This window comes from Neofelis nebulosa, chromosome 6 (genome assembly GCF_028018385.1).
Source record: "Neofelis nebulosa isolate mNeoNeb1 chromosome 6, mNeoNeb1.pri, whole genome shotgun sequence".
NCBI lineage: Eukaryota > Metazoa > Chordata > Mammalia > Carnivora > Felidae > Neofelis > Neofelis nebulosa.
Genome location: NC_080787.1, coordinates 109,146,554 through 109,174,390, shown reverse-complemented (window position 1 = coordinate 109,174,390; position 27,837 = coordinate 109,146,554). Strand labels below are relative to the sequence as shown.

The 27,837-nt window shown below is 35.3% G+C and overlaps 1 protein-coding gene across 1 annotated transcript in view; it reads right to left on the bottom strand.

The window, feature by feature from the left end:
* The window catches only part of RFX6 (regulatory factor X6), a 57,270-nt gene that overhangs the window by 8,271 nt on the left and 21,162 nt on the right, over positions 1–27,837 (bottom strand). Inside the window, exons 7-14 of the mRNA XM_058735070.1 lie at positions 16,149–16,256; positions 11,182–11,259; positions 10,952–11,065; positions 7,737–7,786; positions 4,658–4,817; positions 3,607–3,751; positions 2,313–2,422; positions 963–1,080 (exon numbers count right to left, since the gene is read on the bottom strand). Coding sequence (XP_058591053.1) covers positions 963–1,080; positions 2,313–2,422; positions 3,607–3,751; positions 4,658–4,817; positions 7,737–7,786; positions 10,952–11,065; positions 11,182–11,259; positions 16,149–16,256 — 883 coding nt within the window. The remainder of the gene's footprint in view (positions 1–962; positions 1,081–2,312; positions 2,423–3,606; positions 3,752–4,657; positions 4,818–7,736; positions 7,787–10,951; positions 11,066–11,181; positions 11,260–16,148; positions 16,257–27,837) is intronic.

Sequence of the window (27,837 nt, the reverse complement as noted above, 5' to 3'; positions counted from 1 at the left end):
CCTGAAACAAAGTTCCCTTTGGTTTCAAAAAACCAAGAGAGTTATTTTCATTTGGAAGTTGTCTTGGAAAACCTTAAACTTCTTTGAAGAGATTTCCCGCAAAAGTCTGTTTTCATAATAAAGTCAGGCTTCAGTGTGGTATGTTTTAAGAAACCTCACACAAAACCAAGATATTTCAAATAATAGGCTCAATACATTTTGTTCATCCTTCAATACAAGTTCACTGATTTTATCTAATTCCACTGAGGATTAAATAAAAACAACTTAGTTAACTGTAACCTATTTTATAATGTAAAGATTTCTTGGAAAGCTAAATGCAGGAGTACTGTCCACAAGACAGCATTATAGCTGCAAACTAAGAATCCCAGAAATTTTAGAAAAAGGAAGATATTCAATTTTTAAAAGAGCTAACTTGACTCAGTTTGTTTCACAAGTCAAATCAATCAGGAAAGAGGTTTCAGAAACATATGAAAGCATGTCTTCTCAGCTGCTCTTTGACTGCAGCTATGTAGTTCCTGAAAAAGATGCAAAAATTTGCCATATTACAGTTGGTGCCTTTGGAAAATCATGTACTAATTACTGTTTACTTGCCTGTCTAACAAAAAAAAAAATTATCCAAGCACTGATGGGATGTAATGATAATAGCTGCCATTCTAGAAGTGTTCACCGGGTACTAGACTGTGTTTTTATATATATTGTCTCACTAAAGTGCCAATACAACCCAGCAAGAGGAATATTCATCCTCTTCGACCAACTTGGGGGGGGAAAATCCCAAGCCAGAGAGAAGCAGTGTTAGGATTTAACTCTGCATGTGGTCTGACTCCAAAACCCAGGCTCCTACCTACCATTCTCTATGGCTCGACAGTCAGATTTGAGCAGTATCAGTGCCACACGTTTAAAAACTGATAGGAAAGTGAATTATGTATTCAGATAGGAAGAGCTTTATAAAGCACTTAGGATACCAAAACTGGATGCATTGTTCAAGGTGAGGTTATGCATTACTCGAGCACCAAAAAAACTCCACTTGAGCAGAAAGTCTTGAGCCCTCTTCTTTAACGATCTTCCATTTTGTTTGCTGGTCTACAAGTAAAGGAACAAAATGAAACTATAAAATCTGTCATCTCATTACTACATGCATCCTGCATAAAATCAAGAGGTTGATAAGCTGTCTGACAAATGGACAGATGGCATGACACGCAATTTATTTTATCAGATATAATGATCTGTCCAGGGATTTTAATTTTAGTCTGTCTTTGCTGTGATTTTTAAGGTTGATAGATCTTTATTCTGCATGGTTTTGTTACCTAGCAGAATCAGACAACACAATGAAATAATTTACAAAATACTTCATCTCTTAATTTTCCTTTGACAGAACTTTAAAAAGAACAGAAGGCGAAGTGTGAAAGAAGGGCTATATATTTCTGTGAATGATTAACTCTGACTTCTCTGGTCCTGAATGATAATCTGTTTTCCTTCCAGGAGGAAAAGAAAAGTCCCTACAATATAACCAGTTTCCTTGATACAGAATGGCTAACACCAACTAGTGATGGATCTATTTGCTCTTATTGCCTTGTTTCATGATGGATTGACTTGCAGGTTAGCTGAAAGGGTTGAAAAAACACAGAAAATACAAAATACTGCACTTCCAGAATTTAAAAATGCAAATACTTAAAACCACATTTTCTGTCAGCATTTATGAAAATTTGCTTTTTAGAGAAGGGTCAGATCTTTTCAGCTTAAAAAAAAATTTTTTTTAATGTTTACTTATTTTTGAGAGAGGAAGTGTGAGCAGGGGAGGGGCAGAGAGAGAGAGGGAGACAGAGAATCCAAAGCAGGCTCCAGGCTCAGAGCGGTCAGCACAGAGCCTGATGCAGGGCTCGATGCGGGGCTCGATGCGGGGCTCAATGCGGGGCTTAATGCGGGGCTCGAACTCATGAGCGGTGAGATCATGACCTGAGCCAAAGTTGGACACTTAACCGACTGAGCCACCCAGGCGCCCCAGATCTTTTCGGCTTTTATCTTTCACCACCTACGTTACTCAGCTGTAACTGTACTGACTGACAGGGAATGCATAGTGTCTTGTAGTTCTTTGTCAAGAAATGATGAATAGAATTGAATCTATGCCCAACACTCTCAAATCTGGTCTGTTTCGAATTTTGATACTTGGGCCACCTTATTTGCAAGTCTTCAAGAGCTTTTCAAGGCATTTTTACACACAGACTATCACCCCTCCCCCACCATTCAAGGAATTACCAGTTTAGCATTTACTACTAAGAAAAATTTTATTTTCTGAATCTGTCATTGAAAAATACCTTAATAACTCTCTGCTCTACCACGGTATCCAACCATTCAATAAAAGCCTCCACAGTGGCATTCTTCTTAAGAAGATCTTTCAGTTCTTGGAACACTGTGATAGAATCATCTAAAATGAAAACAGAAAGCAGAATATTACTCTACTTTGAACTCAAGAGAAAACCTAAAACTAGGAATCATTTAAGAATTTTGTAGCATAAAAGGGAAAGACAGAATAAATTAAATGTGTTAAAGAAATTATTTCATATCCTGAGAACAAGGAACAAAAAAATCCTTAGTTTTTACTCTTCAACATTTTAATAATAAGTGTATGTATTTTGGCACATATTGAAATATAGGCTTATGTATTATATAAGCATGTATATACTGGGGAAGAGTAAGTTGTCAGTATAGTTGATTATTCATTCTGAGTCCAAAGCTTTCATTAAATGCAACAGCTTCATTGAAAGCTGATGAATGAAATAAGCTAAACTTGTTGATTTCCTGCTTTCTGAACTACTTTTATCTTTAGCCAAAATTAAATTCTGCACTGTGGAACTGAGCCACCTACATGAATAATCTTTCATCTTATAAAGTTAAAGGGGCCATTTAGAACTACTGTTTATTAAAGAATTTGAAGTTTACTGAACCCCAAAGGGTAATACAATTTTATACTAGGAAACAGAAAGCAGGGCTGATGTTGGACCACCCCAGAGAGCAGCCTATCACTTGTGCAAAAGCCTATCGGAGGCTACACTTTGTCTTTTTGGAGAGAGAGGATGGGGAAATAGTGGACTGCTGTCCCTTGAAAATAGAACCTGGTAGTCTAGTCACACATAGTAGCTTGCTAACTCTGTCAGATTGTCCAAACCTGCGCAGGTAATTTCTGCTTTGAAAAACAGTATTATATTGAGACATCATTTTGATATGCATCATATACCATATGATGCTAAGAGTGTAAAACACACGGAAATGTGTATGCATATAAAGCTGGAAGAGAGCTCACAACACTCAAAAACATGTTCATTATTGCCAAGTTATTTTTTTTCTTTCGTTTATTTTTTACTTTTTTGGTTATTTTTTAATGTTTGTTTATTAGAGACAGACAGAGAGAGAGAGAGAGAGAGAGGTATAGAGAGACAGAAAAAGAGGGAGAGAGACAATCCCAAGCAGAAGCAGGCTCCACACTGTCAGCACAGAGCCTGATGTGGAGCTCAAACTCACGAACCAGGCGATCATGACCTGAGCCGAAACCAAGATGTCACTTGTGCCAAGGAGTTGACAGACCCAGCTCTAAACAGGAAGAAGACTTACGTTCAGTGTAGATATCTGATTCAGTGTCTGTGCTGCCAGAAATGGTGAGAAGGGCCTGCGATCCAATACTATTCAAGTCAACCTTTTCAATATCAGATACCATAGAATTCACAACATGCTGGTCGAAAAGAGCTGGTCTGGCAATCTGCATAAAGAAAGTAAAAAAGACACTAAACTATATTATCAAGAGTCTATCTAAAGAAAAGTTTTGGCTTCTAGAGAAATAGTTCCTTGAGACAAAAGTATCACAAATGTTTTATTTTAAAACTAAAAGCAATAGCTGAGACTCATGATCATCTCTGTTAAAGCTTTAAAAACTATTTTTGGAACTAGAAAATGAATTTTTTAATTCACGGTCATACAATAAGGATTTTACAATGTTACGCTTCTTATCTGGAACTAGCCCAATCAAGTCTTTTAAAATTTAGGGGGCTAAAAACTTCCACAAAGCAAACAATCATTTGAGAGGAGGGGAAATATATTTTTTAACAATATACAAACCTGTAATCCTAATTTAAGAATTACTTTTTTTCTTCCTATTTAAGAGATCCAAATTAGTAGTTTAAAATGTGTTCTTTGTGAGTTTCACATCAAATATTACATGGGCTCATTCCCCACAACCTTAATTTTTATTAACTGGATTCATAATGCAAAGAACTACTTTGCATTTTACATTGCACTCAGAAATTTTGTATTTTTTTACTTTTTATTTTGAAATAATATTAAATTTACAGAAAAGGAGGAAAGATAGTGCAGAATATTTCCATATTCTCCCTATCCCCCTTCTCCTATTGTTATCACCTTATCTAACCATTGTTTATTGCCCAAATCAGGAAATTAACATTGGTATAACACTGGTAGATAGACTACAGACATAATTCAAATTTCCATCAGTTTTCCCACTAATGTCCTTTTTCTATTCTAGCATTACTCTGGGGTCTCACATTACATTTAACTGTCTACTTAGTCTTCAATCTCTGAAAATTTCTTGCTCTTTGCTACCAGAGGGTTTTTTTTTTTTTTTAATCTGGTGACTCAAATACCAACATACCTGAGCAAGGTGTAAGAAAGATGTTTGCCGTTTCAGAGAAGATACAAATCTTCGCACGATAGGTATCTTCTTGTCAGTTAGAGCTTCTGGCAAGTTTTCCAAAGATGAAACAACCCACTGTTCCCAATTTTTAGCAAAATTTCTTATATCTGCTAATAAGCTACACACACAAAAAGACTTATGTATTAAATGCTAAATTGTTCAAAATGCATTAAATAAATGTAGTTTAATGGAGGTATGCTATTATTCTGTGATTCCAAGAACATGACTTTGAAGTCTGATGGATTCAGCCTAGGTCTGCCATTTATCACCTTGGTCAAAATAATGTCCTCAAGTTCTGGCTTCATCTATTAAATGGGGACACGATTAGTATCTATGTCACAGGATTATTACTAGGACTACATAAAATAACTCATGGAGATTTCTCTGGTCAAATGTGGCATGCAGAGAGTAATCAATAAATAATACCTTATTGTTAATATTAACTCATGGTTCAGTCATTTTTGATAAAATATTTCTGGGTAAATGTAAGTACCCAGATTTTGCATATCTTGACTTCTTGAGAGATACTGCATAGGGATCATAATGTCATTTCAGGTACTTACTATTAGTGTCTAGTAATATATTTTTACAATCCAAATATGACTGCGGGATAGTGGGATACATGATCAAAAATGTACTAGAGAACCCTATATAGAAACTTGCAAATGTTGGTTGTGTGTGTGCACAAACATTTATACAGAAACACAAAAATTTTAAAATCAGTCAATAATCTACACATTCTACCTCAACAAAAAAGATCTAAATTTGTATTTGGGATGGTGCTACATATTGACAAGCAGTGACATAATACAGGAAAAAGAATAGAAAATGGAGTTAAACAGACGCTCAATTAAAATCCTGACTCTGTTTTTTAACTAGTTAACTTACTTTAGGCAAATAAATTAACTTCTTTCTGCTGCCAGGTTCCTCATTTGTGGATTTGGGATTGTAACAGCTACTGGGGAATAGTCTAACAAGTTGTGTTTTTTAAAAAATCCACTGTTCAATGATAAGAAATTGGTTAAATGAAGTATAGTATTTTTCAGATGCTATGCAGCCATTTAAAAAGAAAATGTTGAGAGGTGCCTGGGTGGCTCAGTTGGTTAAGCGTCCAACTCCTGATTTCGGCTGAGGTCATGATCTTGCAGTTAGGAGATCAAGCCGGGCTCTGTGCTGGGCATGAAGCCTGCCTAAGATGCTCTCTCTCCTACTCCTTCTGCCCCTCCCCTGCTCACACTCAATCTCAATCTCCCTCTCTCTCTCTCTCTCATGGTTTTTTTTTTTTTTATTTTACTTGAGAAAGAGAGACAGAGTGTGAGTGTGGGAGGGCAGAGAGAGAGGGAGACACAGAATCCAAAGCAGGCTCCAGGCTCCCAGCTGTCAGCACAGAGCCTGACGTGGGGCTTGAACTCAGACTGTGAGATCATGACCTGAACCAAAGCTGATGCTTAACTGACTGAGCCACAGGTGCCCTGGCCTCTCTCTCTCTCTAAGAAAGAAAGAAATAAAAAGAAAGAAAGGAAAGAAAGAAAGAAAGAAAGAAAGAAAGAAAGAAAGAAAGAAGAAAGAAAGAAAAAATTGAAAAAAAGAAAAATTTAAAAAATAATGTTGATCCATATTTGTTGATATGAAAGACTTTCACTATATACTGCAATTACAGTATGTATACTATTGTTCCATTTTTTTAATGTATTACAGGTATTCTTAGAAAAAAACAGTCTATGGGATAATAACATAAGACATTAATGTGGAGAGATCAGGAGTATTATTTTTTAATGCATTTATGCATGTTCTTCATTTTCTACAATGAACTACTTGCATATTTAAGAGATAAATACATAAATAGTCTGCTTCAGGCAGTTGTAAAATTAAGTAAAATAATTTATGTAGTCTCAAAGCCCATGTTGTAGTTAATAAAGGTCAGCTATTATTACTATTAACTAATAATGCCTGCCCCTAAGTAAGCACAGCCATTCTGTTGTGACACAGAAATGTTAAGTGTACTTAATTCAGAGATCAGATTAGATGTTTAAAGATTACATATTGATAATTAAAAGAAACTATTGGTCTGGACAATACTATTATATAAATAAATAAAACGATCTACAGGAAAAAGTAAATCAAAAATAAACTTTGTTTTGTCAATCATCATGTATTTATTGAGCATCAACTATGTCCATCCTACGTGTATTTGTGCCTCAAATACTAAAATAAATTTCATTTTTTCATTAGACTTTATTTACAAAGAAAAATTTTCATTTTTATTTTTGAGTTTTTATTGTTCACACATCAGAAAGTTGTTGTGAAAAATCTTCAGGTACCATTTCAATTTCAGATTTTTTTTTATTGAAGTATAATCGACAAACAACATGATATTAGTTCCATGTGTACAACATAGTGATTTGACATTTGTGTACATTGTGAGCTCATCACCACCATAATCCAGTTACCATCTGTCATCAGTTACCAGAGGGGATGCGGGTCCTGGTGGGGCAATATGGATGAAAGGGATCAAAAGGTATAATGTTCCCAGGATGGGGAATACAGTCTATTTAAGATCTTATTCCTTTGTTAAAAGAAGATGGTAATTCCATTATGCCACTTTATGATTTTGCAGTTAAGGCCAATAATAACAAATAATAATGTTAATAAGTAATCTTTAATAACAAAGATAAAATAATTTTTCTTATAATTTTTATTATTGTGGTTTATTTTCCATCAATTATCCCCATTTATTTTCCTGTAGCCAGTTTCTATTGAAGAACTTCTCAGTATTTCAAAGGTCAGTACACTTAAATATTTATTTTTCACTTGGACATCTCTCATATTAAAAGGATTTCAAGATTATTCTATCAATTTTGCTCAGTGAGGTTTGAGTATAAGGATTGAGGCACATCTTCTAACTAATACAAAGGGACAGGAGCGGGAAAGTAATCTTTATAAACAAACGAATTGTTATTTAATGTTTTCCTTTAATATAATGGATAGGGTTAAATTCTACATTAAGAAACTACCACATTTTATTGACTGAACCTACCTTTCAGGCATTTCTTGCATTGTTGCAGGAATGAGTACATCTGTAAGAACCTTAATCACAGCAAAAGAGAATTAACATAAATCCTTACTTAGTATTTTTGTAGAAAGACACTTATTTGTCAATTACTTTTCATTCCTAGCTTTCTAGAGAATAATATACTAACTCATTTCTGGAAGTTATACTTTTATCTCTAAAATGAATGTATGTGTGAGGTGCATGTGTAAGAAAGGTGAGGGGTGGGGATCTAGAAACATTACAATCCTAGGTTAGCCTAGGAACACTAATATCCTGGGTCCAGAGAGTTAATTATCAGAACACAAAGAATAATGAAAAGATGGTCAACATCACTCATCATCAGAGAAATACAAGTCAAAACCACAATGAGATACCACTTCACACATGTCAGAATGGCTAAAGTTAACAACTTAGGAAACAAAAGATGTTGCTAGGGATGTGGGCAAAGAGCAACACTTCTGCACTGCTGATGGGAATGCAAACTGTGCAGCCACTCTGGAAAACAGTATGGAGGCTCCTCAGAAAGTTAATAATAGAACTACCCTATGACCCAGCAATCACACTACTGGGTATTTATCCAAAGGATACAAAAATGCTGATTTGAAGGGGCACATGCACCCCAATGTTTATAGCAGCACTATCAACAATAGCCAAATTATGGAAAGAGCCCAAATGTCCATTGACTGATGACTGGATAAAGAAGATGTGATATATATCTATATACAGTGGAGTATTAACTCTGTGATCAAAAAAAAATGGAATCTTGCCATTTGCAACGACGTGGATGGAACTAGAGTGTATTCTGCTAAGCAAAGTAAGTCAGTCAGAAAAAGACAAATACCATATGATTTCACTCATATGTGGAATTTAAGAACCACAACAGATGAACATAGGAGAAGGGAAGGAAAAATAAGATAAAAACAGACAGGGAGGCAAACCACAAGAGACTCTTAAATATGGAGAACAAACTGAGGGTTGCTGGAGGGGTGGTGGATGGGGGAGATGGGCTAAATGGGTGATAGGCATTAAGAAGGGCACTTGTTGGGATGAGCACTGGGTGTTCTATGTAAGTGACGAATCACTGGGTTCTACTCCTGAAACCAATACTACAATGTATGTTAACTACCTTGAATTTAAATTAAAAATTAAAAAGAAAATAATACTGAAAGAAAGGGCTAGACTGAGCCCTAAACATGGATGAGGTGGGTAGGACCTGAGAATTAGTAGAAAGAAGAATTTAGATAGTGTTGACTGATCCCAGCTCAAGAAAAACTAGAATAAAGAAAGAGGGGACAAAATAGGATATGAGCAATGCAGATCCATTAAGCTGACTGATAAACTGAGTGGTCCAGCCTGAGGAAAAGGACCAAGAGGAGAAGATATTTCAAAATGTGGGTAAACCCTAATCTTCAAAGGCCTATGTAGCCTACCAGAAAAATGTACAGGTATTCCATGTGTATAAGACAGTATTGTATATGCCCAGTATGTTGGTTACCAAGAATTGGACTTGGTAATCATGTACTGTTTTATGGACTAAAAGCTAACCACTCTCCTGAGAGGAATGAAGATCTTCCAGAAACTCATTCTGCAATGAGAATTGTAAATTGCTCTATTTACAATGCTTACTGTGTCTCCCTGGGTCCACTATGAGGAGAAAAAACTTAATTCATTTAAAGGTACTTAAACTCAGGACTTTTGTGTTGAACTGAAAAAAACAAAACAAAACAAAACAAAAAACCAGACCATTTGTAAAGAAAAAAGAAAGAATATGCTTTAAGAATATTTCTTGGGGCACCTGGGTGGCTCAGTCGGTTAAGCGACCAACTTCAGCTCAGGTCATGATCTCAAGTTTGTGGGTTCAAGCCCCATGTCGGGCTCTGTGCTGACAACTTGGGGCCTGGAGCCTGCTTCTGATTCTGTGTCTCCCTCTCTCTCTGCCCCTCCCCTGCTCACACTCTGTCTCTCTCTGTCTCTCAAAAATAAATAAATGTAAAAGAAAATTTTTTTTAAAAGAGTATTTCTTGGAGGTACTGAATAGTGTTCCAAAGAGCTTTACTTTGATGATGGTAAATGTGTATGCATGAGACCCGGGGGCTTTTCTTATACCCTCTCTTGGAGCCATCTTATTTCCCTTTTCTGCTTACTTCTTCAAGTCTTAAACATTGCAATCAGTTACTGCAAACTAAACCTTCTCCCTCTAAATAATGATACTCATATGCAACCCAGAAAAATGAGACAATCCTCACTCTCCTTTGTCTCTCTTCAACGTGAATTTGAACTAAAGGCAGAGAATATACTGCACTTGCTCCATCCTCTTATCCTGTGATAGGGAGAACTTAACAGAGGATGAAAATATGGGCTCTCCCATTCTGGCTCAAGACTACCTACCAGTTCTTGGTGTGCAAAGTTGCTTCCGGTCTGAGTTCATCTAGCTTCTGCTGAGAACCTAATAGTAGCAACCAATTTAGGAGGATTTTATTTTCTAAATACTTAACAGGGTTCTAGTTTGGGTTTTCTTGCAAACTCAGATTATGTTTTAAAAGGAAAGGTTTTGTTTTCCTTCTGACAATTGAACAGGTAAGTGCAGACAAACTCACTTTAAAGTACCCAGATTGCAACACAGTTTTCTCCCTCAGCCTCCACCTTGCTGTTGCTCTAAGGAACTGTCAGGGAATTAGATTCTCCCTCTTCCCAGATAAATGTTTGGCTAGAAGGCCAACCAGTTCATCTTTGTTTGTAATGTCTTCATGATCTTTCTGTAGACATCTGAATACTCTTATTTGGTTTTAGAACAGAAATGAACATTAATACATTAAACCTAGAGATTTCCAATATTTTTAAGTTGTTAATCCCATAAGAGTGTTTAACTCTGCTTTCCCCCCAGAAACACTGACGGTAAAAAAGCCATCATATTATTCACTCTGAAAACACCTTAAACAGGTAATAAAAATTAACAAAATTTAATGTATTAGTGAGTATGTCATATTTTGAATCATTAACTGTAAACAGATTGATTTTATTTTAATGTAAATTTAACCATAACATATGCACTATTAAATACTGGTTTCTCATCAGAAAAAAATAATACTGTCTCTCCAGCCAGAAATAACAAATTTATTGAACATACAATGCAAAAATTTAGATAGAATACTTATAAAGAAAACATGCGGTTTGTGTTTAAGACACCCCAAAGAGCTTACCTTATAAAGAATTGAGTCACAAACACAGAAAATGTCAATGATAACAGGGTTTTCAAGCAGGGGAAGAAGATGATCAGGCATTCCTTGCCAAAAGTGTAATAAGAAATGCTGGATCTAGTTATAAAGCAAAAAGTATAAACATTAAGATTCTTCCTTAACATGAACTCATAAAGAACAAGACAAGAAAGTACACACAATATGATCAGCAAAGCATTCTTTGTCGTCCTTACCTCTTCAAAGTTTCCATTAATTGCATTGTCCAGGATGCACTGGCAGTGAGTTTTATACATCATTATGAGGGTATCAACCTATTTCAAGGAAGAAAACGCTTAACCAAAGAATCCTTTCAATACTGCCTTCATTTGTTTATGCATTCATTTGTCCAGCATGCATTTTTCTTAAGCTCCTATTATGGACCAGGCATTGTGCTCAATGTCAAGGAGTCAAAAACAAACGTACAGTTCTTATTTCCAGGAACTTAATGCCTTGTGAAGGGAGAAAGGCAAGCAAATAGACAATTACCGTATAGTATCATAGGAACAATGAAAAGCTGATTGAGCAAGGAGCTTTGGGCCAAAGCAACATTGTGTTTTTCTACCTAAGAAGAGAATTACCTCTGATTGCAGAAATACACACAAAATGGTAAAATACATCAAGTGTCCACACAGCGTTTTATTAAGTGGGTGGTGGGCAGTGTGGCATAGCGGTTTCCAGTTTGGGGTCTGGAATTGGTTAAACTGAGTGCCCAGTTCAACTGCACTACTTTGCATAGGTTGTTTTGTCTCTGAACCCTAAGCTTTTTCTCTTTAAGTAGGATAGTAATAACATATTACCCACATGGTATTAAAAAGATTAAATAAAATATCAGGCAGATAGAAGAGTGCCTGGTACACAGTAAGATCTCACTAAATATTACTCGAAATTAGTAATATCAAATGCCTCATATTTACCCAAAAAATATTTGAATAGTTAATGCCCATTCTGAAAAGTCTCTGCTTCCATGTTACCACAGATACTTGGATTGCATAGTTAAAACATGTTAAACGTATTCTAAAATCTGTAATGGATTAGAACTAGATAATATTTTAATAGATTAATAATAGTCAAATATCTGTATTTTACAAGCTAGAAATATCACTACCTGTTACTGGTTGTGTAATCTGTGTGAACAAGAACATGGCTTAGAGGTTACAGGTGTGAGTTTTTACCTGGATTTGAATACTAGCTCTAACCTGCCACTTACTAGCTGTATGATGTCGAGCAAGCTACTTAACATTTGTGTGTTTTAAATTTCTCATTTGGGAAATAGAGATGATAATAACAGTACATTTCTAATAGGGTTGTTATGAGGACTAAACAAATGAACACATGCAAAGTGGTTGGAATAACCCATAATACATGCTGAGAGACTGACCATTAGATTTACTTTTATCCCAACAGTATCTAGGGTGGTGATGGCAATGGGGGTGTCCCATTGTAACCCTCCAGTCTCCAATATTTATCCCTACAGCCTAGTGACAGCACACATCTTTGTTATTTAGCTCAAAGCTGTAAAATGATGACATGCAAATTACCAATATCCCTTCAAGGAGGTATGCTGACTACAGGACACCTCTAGCAGAATATGTCACCATTAATGCAATTGAGACATGGTCCATATTTTAGTCAATGATATTACATTTTTAAATAGGTTTCCAGGACATATTTTTTAAAATAAGGATAAGGACAGTATGAAATACAGAGAGGAAATCACAACTGTTGTCAAAAATTAACCCTTTGAAAAACAGTGTGGAGGTTCCTCAAAAAATTAAAAATAGACCTACCCTATGACCCAGCAGTAGCACTGCTAGGAATTTACCCAAGGGATACAGGAGTGCTGATGCATAGGGGCACTTGTACCCCAATGTTTATAGCAGCACTCTCAACAATAGCCAAATTATGGAAAGAGCCTAAATGTCCATCAACTGAATGGATAAAGAAATTGTGGTTTAGGGGCGCCTGGGTGGCGCAGTCGGTTAAGCGTCCGACTTCAGCCAGGTCACGATCTCGCGGTCCGTGAGTTCGAGCCCCGCGTCAGGCTCTGGGCTGATGGCTCAGAGCCTGGAGCCTGTTTCCGATTCTGTGTCTCCCTCTCTCTCTGCCCCTCCCCCGTTCATGCTATGTCTCTCTCTGTCCCAAAAATAAATAAAAAAAAAACGTTGAAAAAAAAAATTTAAAAAAAAATAAAAAATAAAAATAAAAAAAAAAAGAAATTGTGGTTTATATACACAATGGAGTACTACGTGGCCATGAGAAAGAATGAAATATGGCCCTTTGTAGCAACGTGGATGGAACTGGAGAGTGTGATGCTAAGTGAAATAAGCCATACAGAGAAAGACAGATACCATATGTTTTCACTCTTATGTGGATCCTGAGAAACTTAACAGAAACCCATAGGGGAGGGGAAGGAAAAAAAAAAGAGGTTAGAGTGGGAGAGAGCCAAAGCGTAAGAGACTCTTAAAAACTGAGAACAAACTGAGGGTTGATGGGGGATGGGAGGGAGTGGGGGTGGGTGATGGGTATTGAGGAGGGCACCTTTTGGGATGAGCACTGGGTGTTGTATGGAAACCAATTTGACAATAAATTTCATATATTGAAAAAAAATTAACCCTTTGATCCCTGAAATATAAATAAGCTTTGATCCTAAAATATAAATAAGCTTCTTTCTTCACAAGTATTTCCACTTATGTGTTCAAATGTATTCTTTTGTACACAAATCAGTTAAAGTTTTTTATCTTACTATTGGTACTACATTTGCTTATTTAATATTCACATAGTCTTCGGACTATGTAAATTTTTATTGTAGCATTGCATTATTTACAAACATAATTTTGCTCAGTTTTCTGAGAGTAACACACCACCTTATAGAGGGCAGGAGCAGAGGCAAGGCTTATCTCCAGTAAAGTTAGTATGTGGTGAGGGTGGTAACTGCCTTGAGTGACACCATGATGAGGCAGAAAGTGGTCCCTCAGCTTTGGCCAACCCCCACCTCACTGGGATCAACTTTTCACAGGGAAGTCCCATCCTTTCTGTCTCAAGAAAGCAGGTGCTTAAAGTGCTTAGCTTCAGCTCCACCCTTCTTTCTAGAAACTGACAAGTTACTTGGGGAACTGGGATACTGGCTAAGAAGGTGAAAAGCAGCATCCAACTGTTTTCGAGGGACAAAGAGGATGTTAGTCCCTAGTGCTCATGAGGACCGCTGGGAATGAACTTAGAAACCAGGGGTTATTTAAGCATCCTGATACCTGAGTGAGAAATGATCTACAGACCAGGGTTTCAAGTTGACAGGTAAGGAATTCCTTGGAAGCTAGCAGAGAAATTGAAATTAACTATTGAAACATGCTCTCATTTCTTTTTTTTTTTTTCTTTGTTGCCCTCTCCATTCCCTTCTCTTTCACCAGGTAGATTTACTTACACAGCAAACATCTTCATGATATGCTTACATGTAAGCAATTCTTTCCACAAAGGGACCCAACAATACTCTCCTCCAAAGAACCATGTTCCCTGGAGTCTCACTGATTTCCACAGGTTTCTCCACAGACTGCCACATGAGGCATCCAAGTCTAAAGTTATAATATCACACCTTACAAGATTAAAAAAAAATGGTGTGATAATCTCAGGAAATACGATGGGAGAGGAGAATGGTAGAAAGTGGACATACTTCAGGGGACTTGCTTGGAATCAGCATCTGAGAATTATCTTCAATATTTTGCCTATTCTTTTTTTTTTTTTTTTTTAATTTTTTTTTTTCAACGTTTTTTATTTATTTTTGGGACAGAGAGAGACAGAGCATGAACGGGGGAGGGGCAGAGAGAGAGGGAGACACAGAATCGGAAGCAGGCTCCAGGCTCCGAGCCATCGGCCCAGAGCCTGACGCGGGGCTCGAACTCACGGACCGCGAGATCGTGACCTGGCTGAAGTCGGACGCTTAACCGACTGCGCCACCCAGGCGCCCCTATTTTGCCTATTCTTAACAGGAATAGTAGGTCATCAGAATAAATCCTGGAAGTGACTGTACAATTCTACTTATCTGTCAATAGATCTTTTTATCAATGCATTATTTTTATTTCCAGTTTCTACACAAACCCACTACTAAGTCAGCTGGACATTAGTTAATCACATTCCTCTGTCTTTGTACCTCAAGAATACGAACTGACTTAACATACTGTTAAAGATATTTTCCTTGGGGCGCCTAGGTGGCTCAGTCAGTTGAGCATCTGACTTCAGCTCGGGTCATGATCTCACTGCTCGTGATTTCGAATCCCACGTTGGGTTCTGTGCTGACAGCTCAGAGCCTGGAGTCTGCTTCACATTCTGGGTCTCCCTCTCTCTCTGCCCACCTCCTCCCCCAGCTCACACTCTGTGTGTGTGTCTCTCTCTCTCAAAAATAAATAAATGTTAAAAAAATTAAAACAAAAGATATTTTCCTTAAATGTTAATAAGAAATGAACTTTGGTTGAAAAAAAATGCAGAAATCATTATGCCCTGATTTAATAATGGATGCTGCCGTTAGTCAGCCAGTAGGAACTCAGCAAATGACTTTAGAAGTTCAGAAATAGAGGAGGATTTACTCTTAGATTTTACTATATAAGCATTGAAAAGTCACATTAAGGATTATTTATAAACTGAATCCTATGAAACTGTTTCTTCCTTAACTTTCAAAAAAATTGCAACTATAACGGAACACAGAATTTTAGAATGGAAAGGAAGCTTTGTCAACTTCTAGTATAGTCCTTGACATTCATCTAGATATTACCCCCTCAGTGCTAGGAACAAATTGTCCTAGACAAGTGCCTGATGACTGCTGAAATTATATGAAGCTAATCAAAAACATAAAGCTTATAATTAAACTTCATGTGAGAGACACATTCTCATATTTTCTTCCTTGATAATTGAGTTTTAGATAAAAAATAATCTTTAGTATTTTGAGGTTTATTTTGCCAACTTATGACTACATACTATCATGGAGATGGTAAATAATTAATTGGAAAGTGTTTAATCAATGTTAGTAAACATTTGTCCCTCCTATAAATCAGTCAATTATGTTTGATTATGCAGATTTCTGACTGCTTCCTGCAAATGCCATGAGATTCCCAGCAAATGGCGATAGGGAACCAACATATCAGAAAATCAATAAAGAAGTATCTTTAATTGATACCTTGTCTTTAGAAATGCATCCCTGGTACACAAGGTGTTGAGCACTGGGGAATTCTGGAAGAAGTGTTCCAGTTTTTGAACTTAGTGAATATTTACGAGTGAAGCCACCCTATAATTTAGAAAAATGAAAAGAAATAAATCATTATCAACTATTTGGCTCTGAAATACCATTCTAATAAAATAGAAACCCATAAAATATCATTCTTCTTCATCCTGCAAACGATGACAAATTAAGAGATTTTGGTAAACTGTTCAGATCATTCAATTGAACAAAGAAGAGCTGTCAGCAGAATCGTTGTTTCCAAATCATAAATAATTTCATAGTCAGGATATTTTCCCTATTATTTTGGATTTTAGTTTTGAACATTTGTCAGTTTATACAACTTTTAGAAATTTAATTTTAGTTCACATTTGTTAATGGCATAAGTTTTGAAAGACCTACTTTTAGAACTGTTGAATTTGAACTATATGAGGATCAAGAATTGCCAAATCCATTTATGGATTGTGTAAACAAGATGATAAGAAGTTAACTAATTTGTTTAGTCTCAGAAATAATTAGTGATAGCTTGGGAGTGGAGCTTAAGTCTTCTCATTCCCAAATTGGTACTCTGGACTTTCTCATCTCAACCTTACCCCACCCTGAATTTACATATGTGTTCTTCTTTTGATCCCTTGGAGAATAGCACACTTCCAGTAGTCTTCAAAAATTAGAAAAAGTGACAAAAAACAAATAATATATAATGCCACAGGGTTGATGTACCTACAAAAAAATCCACAAAGAAAGAGAGAATGCATATTTGTGATGGAACCAGAGCCTCAGCAAATCCGTCTCCCAGGTCATAACTAATTGTTCCTGCCCCTCAAACAAAGTTTTAGCAAACTGGATCGTGATAAAAAGTTTAGGCAAAGAATGAAATTGTGACTATAGAATAGGAAGGAAAGTATTCCTGGCAAGGACAAAATTTCATTCTTTCCCATAGTTTTCCTGTATTTTCTTCTACACCTTTTGTATTTCTTTGTTTGTCTCTGTCATATTGAAGATTTATTGCTTATACAAGTTAGGTTCCTACTCTGTATTATCATTCCCAACATTTGTAGACTATTACAGACTTACATGTTAAATCACTAAGAAGTTGGGAGGACTTTCAGTCCTCAAAGCAGGTATTTTAAGAACATTGATTTCTCATTGACGGATTTGATATAAGCTTTCAAAAATTTTTTATTGAAAGTGCAGTAGAAATCTATTTCTTTCAGATTAGGTTTTAGTTTTCACCCTTGTTATGCTTTATTTTCAAGTATGGATAGAAAAGAATTATTCTGATTAAATAATTCTTAAGGATTTAAAAAAAAATTAAGTTTATTTATTTTGAGAGAGAGCGCAAGGGAACAGGGGAAGGGTAGAGAGAGAGGGGGAGAGAGAGAATGCTGAGCAGGCTCCGTGCTGTCAGTACAGAGCCCTATGCAGGGCTTGAACTCATGAACCATGAGATCATGACCTGAGCCAAAACCAAGAGTTGGACACTTAACTGACTGAGCCACCCAGGCGCCCCTAATTCTTAAGAAATTAATAAAGAACTACTATATAAATGATTAACTATCATGAACTGATATATTAGCACAGTTAATCCCAATCCACTCTACTTAATCAGTCTTAAGAATTCAAGATATATTTCAAATATTTTTGATGCTTGGATTTGTCATTTATGAGCATGAATCATCATTGTACAGTCAAAGAGTGGCATTGTCAATAAATTGGGAAAATAATAGGATGTGAGAAGTAAAGAATTTTAATCTTAAAAGGAGGAAAAAGTAATTGGCAAAGAATATGAAACTAACATTTGATAGATAAACATAACAAAAATGCACTTAAATTCTAATTTTAGGAAAGTTTACATTGTTTTCTTATGCCTTTTCTCATGGGTGGAAAATCATGTTTATTCATCCCAAAATGTAATTCGGTGAGATTGGAAAAGAGAGATAGAGAAACAGAGACCAAACAATGGCAATACATGTGTTGTATTAAATCTAAGTTAGGAATATGAGATAGTCTCATTTCCATTGACAAATATAATTAATAATCAAAAATCTTTCCACAAAGGGAAAAAAACAGGCTCAGAAGATTTAATAGGTGAATTTTATCAAGCATTCAGAAAGCAGATATTTCAAACTTAAAAGATTTTTTTTTCAGACAGTGGAAAAGAAGAACCTCTTTCCAATTCATTTGAAAACTTTTATGCCAAAACTGGACAAGGACAGAAAAAGAAAGAAAAATCAGGCCAATACTGGTTATTATCATACTTGAAAAATCATAGGCCAATACTGGTTATTATCATACTTGAAAAATCATAGGCCAATACTGGTTATTATCATACTTGAAACAGTACCAAATAAAATACTTGCAAACCAAATCCAACAGTCAATAAGAATGATAATAACCAAGTCAGGCTTAAACACACTACATTGACAGAAGAAAAGGCGGGGTGGGGGGTAGAATACCATATGTAATCATCTCAATTGATCCAAAAAAAGTATTTGTTAAAAATCCAGCCACCATTGGGGCACCTGGGTGGCTCAGTCAGTTAAGCATCCGACTTCAGCTCAGGTCATGATCTCACAGTCCGTGAGTTTGAGCCCCGTGTCCGGCTCTGTGCTGACAGCTCAGAGCCTGGAGCCTGCTTCGGATTCTGTGTCTCCTCTCTGCCCCTCCCCTGCTCATGCTCTGTCTCTCTCTGTCTCAAAAATAAATAACAACATTTAAAAAAATCCAGCCACCATTCACTTCTCTTTCTCCCTCACTGTCTATGCTAGAAACAGAAAAAAATTTCCTTAATCATTCAATAATCTATCAAAATATCAAAAAATAAAAAATATGAAAATAATCTATCAAAAACCCACAGCATATATCATACTTAATAGTAAATAGCAAGTTCATTACTATTTGACCTGTTTTGCAAGAAATATTAAAGACAGTCTTGTGGGTTAAAATGAAAGGACACTAGACAATAACCTGGAGTCATATGAAGAAATAATGATCCCAATAAAGGTAAACACATGGGCAATTATAAAACCTGGTATTATTATAGCAATAGCTGTAACTCCACTGTTTTCTACATGATTTAAGAGACCACTATATCTCTTTAAAAAAAAAACAATTAGTCTAAAAGCTAGTATTATTGTAACTTTGGTTTGTAACTCCACATTTTCTTTTCTACATGATTTAAAGACTAATGCATTATTTAAAAACAACTATTAGTATGTGTATTTTGGACACACAATTTATAAAGATGTAATTCTGTAACATCAATAACTGAAAGAGGTAAGGACCAAACTTGAAAGGAGCAATGTTATGCATATTTTTGAAGTTAAGCTGGTATAAATTCAAGTTAGAATGCTATAACTTTAGGATGATAAATGCAATCCCCATGGTAGCCAAAAAGAAATTAGTTGCATAATATACACCAAAGCAAATGAGAAGGGAATTAAAATATTCACTACCTAACAGCAGAATACACATTTTTCACAAGTGCACATAGAACATTTTCAAGGTTACACCATATGTGAGGCCACAAATTGAGTCTCAATGGATTTAAAAAGATAGATATAAAACAAAATATTTTATCTGGCCAAAATGGCATGAGGTTAGAAATCAAAGCAGAAGGAAAACTAGGAAAATTCACAAATTTGTGGAAATTAAACATACTCTTTTTTGAAAGTTTATTTATTTTGAGAGAGTGAGAATCCCAAGCAGTCTCTACTGTCAGCACAGAGCCTGACACGAGGCTCAATCTCACAAACCGTAAGATCATGACCAGAACTGAGATCAAGAGTCAGACACTTCACCGACTGAGCCACCCAGGCACTCCAGTAGATCAAAGGAGAAATTATAAGGGAAATTAGAAAATTCTTAGAAATGAATGAAAATGGAAACATACTACATCAAAATTACAGGATGCAGTGAAAGTGGTGCCAAGGAAATTTATAGCTATAAATGCTTACATTAAAAAATCTCAAATCAACAATCTAAGTAAACAACTTCAGGAACTAGGAAAAGAACAAACTAAACCCAAGTTGGGCAGAAGAAAGGAAATAATAAAGATGAGAACAGAGATAAAATGAAATAGAGAATAGACAAACAATAAAGAAAATCAATGAAACCAAAGGTTAGTTCTTTAAAAAGGTCAAAATTGACAAATTCATAGGTAGACTGACTGAAAAGAAAGAATAGAGAAGACTCAAATGATTAAAATAAAAAAAGGAAAAACTCCTGAGTCTACCGAGAAAGGATTTTAAGAGAATACATGAACAAATGTACATCAACAAGTTGTTTAACCTAGATGAAATGGATAAATTCCTAGAAACACAAATTCTACCAAGATTGAATCACAAAGAAAGAGAATACAGTATCTGAATCAGTCTATAATCAAGGAAATTGAATTAGTAATCACAAATCTGACAAAGAAAGGCTCTGATCCTATGGTTTCACTAGTGAATTGTACCAAACATATAAAGAAGAATTAACACCATACTTTCTTGAAGTTTTCCCAAAAATTGAGGAGGAAGGAACACTTTTTAACTCATTTTATGAGGCCAACATTATTTTGATACCAAAGTCAGACAAAAACACAAGGGAAAAAAACAAAACAAAACAGGCCAATATACCTTATGAACATTCATGCATAAATCCTCAGCAAAATACTAATAAAGTGAACTCAGCAACATGTTAGAAAGATTATACACCATGACCAAGTGAGATTTATTCCTTGGATGCAAAAATCAATCAGTGTAATAGACCACCTTAACAGAATAAAGAGAGGAAAACACATGATTATTTCAATTGATGCATTTGACAAAATTTGACACACTTTCCCAATAATAATACTTAACAAACTAGGAATTTACCTCAACATGATAAAAGTCACATCAAAAACCCACAGCAAACATCATATTCAATAGTGAAAGACCAAAAGCATTTCCCTTAAGAGCAGGAACAAGGCAAGAATGCCCATTTTCACTGCTTCTTTTCAACATAGTACTGGAAGTCCTAGCCAGAACAGTTAGGTAAGAAAAAGAAACAAAATGCATCCAAATTGGAAAGAAAGAAGTAAAATTATCTGCTTGCAGATGATACGATCTTATATGTAGGAACCCATAGAGATTGCACAAACACAAAAAAAAACCCTGTTAGAAATAAGTGAATTTAGCACAGTAACAGGATACAGTCAACATGAAAAACTCAGTTGTATTTTCATAACAATGAACAATATGAAAAGAATTAAGAAAACAATTTTACTTACAATAGTATTAAAAAGAATAAAATACATGGGAATTAACTTAACCAAGGAGGTAGAAGACTCATATAATGAAAATTATGAAATAATGCTCAAAGAAATTAAAGCATAAAGGAAAGACATCCTATGTTCATGACTTGGAAAACTTACTGTTATGATGTCAATAGTACCCAAAACAATCCACAGATTCAATGCAAAATCTTAATGATGGTTTTTGCAGAAATAGAAAAATCCATCCTAAAATTCATATGGACTCTTAGGAACCCCAAATAGTAAAAACAATCTTGAAATAAAAACTAAGTTGGAGAAGTCACAATTCCTGATTTTAAAACTTACTAAAAAGCTACAATAATCAAAAGAGAGTAGTGTTGACACAAAGACAAACATACAGTGGAACAGAACACTCAGAAGTAAACCCTCACAAAAACTGCCACATGATTTTTGACAAAGGTACCAATAGCGTTCGATGGGGAAAGGGCAGTCTTTTCAACAAATGGTGCTGGAAAAATTGGATATCCACAGGTGAAAGAATGAAGATAAGCCTTTACCAAATACCATGTAACAAATTAATTCAAAATGAATCAGATATTCAAAATATAAGACCTAAACTATGCAATTCTCAGAAGAAATGATAGGGAAAAATCATCATAACTTTAGATTTGGCAATGATTTCTTAGACATGAGAACAAAAACAAAAACAGACAAATTGGACTTGCTAAAAATTAAAAACTTCTGTGCATCAAAGAACACTGCCAACAGAGTAAAAAGATAATCAATGGAATGGGAGAAGATATTCCCATATCATATATCTGATAAGGGATTAATATCCAGGACATATGGAGAACTTGTAAACTTAACAACAACAAAACAAACAGCCTGCTTCAAAAATGGACAAAGGATGTGGACAGACATTTCTCTGAAGAAGATATACATTAGTCAACAAGGACATGAAATGATACTCAATATTGCTAATCATTAGGGAAATATTTCAAAGAAGAGGACTGGCCAATAAAAACCCTAAAAAATGCAACCTTATATTTTTGATGCAGTTATTAAAAGCAATTTTCAAATGAAAATCACAGGTGCCGTTTTGCATCCATTGGATTGGCAAGAACTAAAATGTCATTCAATGCCACGTATCAGTGAGAATGTGGAACAAAAGGAATGCTCACACATGGTTGGGCAGATATAAATTGATATAACCATTTTGGAAAACAACTTCATCTTAACTAGTAAAGTTAGGCATGAGCGTATCCTAGAACCTGGAATTCCATTTCTGCACATGTGTGCCTGGAGGATGTTCATGCACTAGTTTTCCAGAAAAAAAAAAAGTCCACCCCTGTTGAGATGAGCACTGGGTGTTGTATATAAACGATAAACCATGGGAATCTATCCTCAAAACCAAGAGCACCCTTTACACGCTGTATGTTAGCCAATTTGACAATAAATTATATTTAAAAAGAAAAGAAAAGAAAAAAGTCCACCAACAATGGAATAAATAAATGCACTGTGATATTTTCACAGTGGAATATTACACAGCAGTACAAATAAGGGTATTAAAGCTACCTATACATCAACATTGATCAATCACAAAATCTAATGCTGGATGAAACCAGAAGGTCTACAAAAAAATGAATCCATTCTATGTAGGGCACATAATGAACAATACACTGGCAATAATAAATGGGGTAATAAAACAATACATAGAATGATTCATCATTTTGAAGTATATGGTTCAGTGGTATTAAGTATATTCATATTGTTGTGTAGCCATAACCACATTGTTTAGATATATATTCATAAGTGATCAACTTTAAGGAAAAACACAGTAGTGATTAACACCAAATTTTGGATAGCAGTATCTTTTGGTAGGTGATTGGGATAGGGGCACAGAGAGGACTTCTCTCCATTAAGCTGTGGGGTAGATCTTGAATTTTTATCTTAGGTTATTTTTTAAATGCATGGGTGCACCTGGGTGGTTCAGTTCATTGAGCATCCGACTTTGGCTCTGATCATGATCTCGCAGTTCATGATTTCGAGACTCACGTTGGGCTTGTGCTGACAGCTCAGAGCCTGGAGCCTGCTTCAGATTCTGTGTCTCCCTCTCTCTCTACCCCTCCCCAACTTGCACTCTGTCTCTCTCAATGATAAATAAACATTAAAAAAAAATTTAATAAAAAAATAAAATAAAATGTGTATGTGTGTGTTATGAACAATACATTTCCAAATAAAAAGAATGTTAGAAGGGCGCCTGGGTGGCTCAGTCGGTTGGGCGTCTGACTTCAACTCAGGTCATGATCTCACGGTCCATGAGTTCGAGCCCCGCGTCGGGCTCTGTGCTGACAGCTCAAAGCCTGGAGCCTGCTTTGGATTCTGTGTCTCCCTCTCTCTCTGACCCTCCCCCGTTCATGCTCTCTCACTGTCTCAAAAATAAATAACCATCAAAAAAAAATTGTTTTAAATGTTAGAGTGCTAAGGAAACACATATTAAGGAACAAAGTATATCTATTATATTTAAATACTTATTTAAAACTCTCATCTTGATAAATAGTAGTTTTGTGTAATAGACGCCAGCAACATTTGGAATCAACAGGAGGCAAAAGTGCCGAAGGAAAAAGTTTAAAAATTAAATTTGTTGGATATGTTAACAATTGTGTGCAAAGTTGGTATAAATCAAATAATAATGTGCAGTCCAAAACATGCAGCACAAAAAGAAAGCAACAATTGATAATCTGGGGAAAAAAGTAAAACACGATCATTTTAATTACACTAATATGTTTGCTATTTTAATTGCACCAAAACTGGTGCCCGTCATAGGCCAGTTACAGAGGTCTGGGAGGTGTGTGTGTGTGTGTGTGGGGGGGGGGGTGTTCCCCTCAACCAATGACTTCAGTACTCTTGGGTAAACTATGAAGTCTTATTTCCAAAAGAAAACAAGAAGAAACCTGCAGAAAAGAAACCATATGATTAGAAGGCAAGAGGGTCTGATTTATGAGGAAAGATTAAAGGATTTAAGCAGCACAGTTTGGCTAAGTGATGACCAAAAGAGAGCATGATAACAGTCTGTAAATATTTGCAAAGCATATACCAAGGAGGGAGGATTTGTTATTTATCTTGGTACAAAGTTGTTAAATGGCCATGAATGGTCGATGTTAAGGAGAAGGAAATTCAGGCTCAGAGAGACTTCCTGGTTGAAATGTATAAAATCAAAGGGGCTGGCTCCCTAAGAAATAATGGCAACTTCATTACTAGAGCTAGTTAAAACAAAATTTGGTGCGCACTAGAAGATTCACAGGAAAAGAAAGGCTTTCTTTGATCAGGACAAAGCATTGAGAGTAGGTTTTGTTAGTTTTATTCCAGAGGATGAAAGGATTCTGAAACATTCTCTAAGACATTTCTAAAATTTGAATCACTACATTTATGAATCAAAATGTAAAATAATCAAAATTCATACCACAAGCTGATAATTACTCTTACCATCCTCTTCCTGTCCTTTTGTTTTACTTTTCTTATTTTCATTTTGTTTCCTTGTCTAGTATGAACTATTTAAAGCTCAAAAAGGGGGTGGATAAAGAATAATAAGTATCCATGTACTAACCAACCAGATTGAGACATTACAAATTTGAAATATTAAAACAGTCTCTGTAGCCTTTCCTAATCTTATTACCTTCCTCCCCACAAGAAATAATGCTCTTCATTTAGTTTATATCATTCCTATTTAAACCTCTAAAAATTTATCTCATATGTAATACTCTTAAGCAACATATACTATTGCTTTAAAACTCGTATAATACGGTATATATCCTTCTACATTCAATACGTTTTCCTCACTCAACTTTAGGTTTTTGAGATGAATCTAATTTAATTCTTGTAGCTATAGTTCATTCACTTCCAAAGCGGTATAGTATTACCTTGTATAAATATATTAACATTTATTCTCTCACTGTATCATAATGGCCATTTGTTTTCCAGCATTCTGAGATTGCAAACAATACCGCAGTGTGCCTGCTTGCGCACCGTGTGAAGGTTTCTCTAGGAATACAGTCATACGGCGTGTGCACCTTCAGCTTTACTCGTGATTGTCCCTTCTCTTGTTCACGAGCGTTCCTTTGCTCCACATGTCTGACGACGCTTATTTTCAGACTTTTGACTATTGTTATTCAAAAAATAGTGACATGACCATTTGTTATGGTTTTAATTTGCATTTCCCCGATGAAAACTTCTCTGATTAAGTTGAGCCCTTTTCACATGTTTCTTGGCAGGAATGGTATCCAAAATATTTGTTGACCCCATGTTATGGTCAGTCAGGAGGGGTGCCATGAATACCAATACTATTTGCAGTTATTATTTTTCATCTTGTATGAATTGCATGCTCATATGCCATGTTATATTTCTACTGGGTTGTCTTTTTATCGTGGAGTTGAGTATTTTACATGTTCTAAAATAGTGCTGCCCAACAGAACTTTCTGTGATGCTGAAAATGTTCTGTCTACACTGCAATACTCTATATGATTATTATCGACCTGAAATGTAGCTAGTGTGACAGAGAAACAAAATTGTAGGTAATTAATAGCCATATGTGGCCAATAGCTACTATATTGTACAGCACAGCTATATATATTAATCCTGTCACTCATATATGACATGTAAATATCCAGTTTTATTTACATTTGAAGCCACATATACATATATTTGCTTTTGTGTCCTCTTTTCTTCCTAATTAACATTTTTCCATGTCATTAAAAGAGATTTTTAATAAATGGCATAATATTTAGTCCCACAAATGTCCTATAAATGATGTCACCATGGGGCACCTGGGTGGCTCAGTCAGTTGAGCATCCGACTTCAGCTCAGGTCATGATCTCACAGTCTGTGAGTTCGAGCCCCGCGTCAGGCTCTCAGAGCCTGGGGCCTGCTTCGGATTCTGTGCCTCCCTCTCTCTCTGCCCCTCCCCTGCTTGTGGTCTGTCTCTCTCTGTCTCAAAAATAAATAAAAATATTGTTTAAAAAAATGATGTCACCATTTCTTTATTGGTAGTAATTTAGGTTACACAGTTTTTCATAGTTGTCGATTACAATTTTTGCATAATATTTTGTAAGCATTTTCTGTTATTTCTGTATATGAGATTCATGCAAAAGTGAAACTGCGGGAGAAAAAGCATGAACACTTTGAAGACTTGATACAGATCTTACAACTTTTTTTCCAGGGAGTTTGGTCAGTATTCACCAGAGGGATACGAAACAGCTTATCTCACCAGAATTTCACCAACATCATCACATTAATTTCTAAATATTTGATAATTACAGAATTCAAAATTTTATTTATTTTTTATTTATTTGGCAGTCCATTTTTCATGCATTTATTGCCTTTTTCTTCCTTATGTGTATTTTCTATTCATGTCTTTTACTGTTTATTTTCATCTTCATAGTTTTCTATAAATTGATAGGATTTCTTCACTTAATAGAAATATTATCCCATTGTCATACTTGCTGAAAATATTTTCTCCAGTCTTTCTTTCGACTTCAAATTTTATATATCATGCTTTTGATACAAAAATAGTTTTCAATTTCTCCACTTTATATTTTTCCTTTGACTTCTTAAATTGTTTTCATCTTAGAAAATCATTCCCAGCAGCTCTTTCTGCCCACAGGTTCTGTCCCCATGCTTTAATAAAATCACCTTTTTTTGCACCAAAAAAAGGGAAAATCATTCCTTATCCAGAAATGAAGTAGATAAAAATGTTCCCTTCTAAGTACTGTTTTTATATTTAATAATTTATATGAAATTCATGAGGCATAATTTTTTTCCAAAATGGTCAATTTTTCTAACATCATGCTATGAAGAATTTTATTTATTTATTTGACACTACATCCTCCTCCAAAAAACAATTAAGACAATTCACTGAAAAAAATTTTTTTCCTTCATTGGTTGTAATGTCTCTTTGACCATACATTAAATCCTTATTTATACTAGGGTCTTTTTTTCAGGTATCTAATCTCTGTTATGGATTTATTCTACCTAGTTGAGCTTATATCATAGTGTCATAATATTTTGATATCTGCCAAACAAGTCCCTTTTCACTATTCTTATTTACATTTTCCTTAACTATTACTTTCTGTATATCCTTCTACATCAAGTGTATAGTCATTTTAATCATTTCCAAAAATCAATTACCCACTCAAATTTTTATTAGAGTATTAAATGTCTAAATTAATTTAGGAAGAATTGGCCCATTTATAATATCTAACATACCTAGCCACTTATGTGGTATGTCTTTTCATTTAAAATTTTCATTTAAATAAAAAGCTTCTGCACAGCAAAGGAAACAACAAAACTAAAAAGCGGGGCGCCTGGGTGGCTCAGTCGGTTGAGCATCCGACTTCAGCTCAGGTCATGATCTCA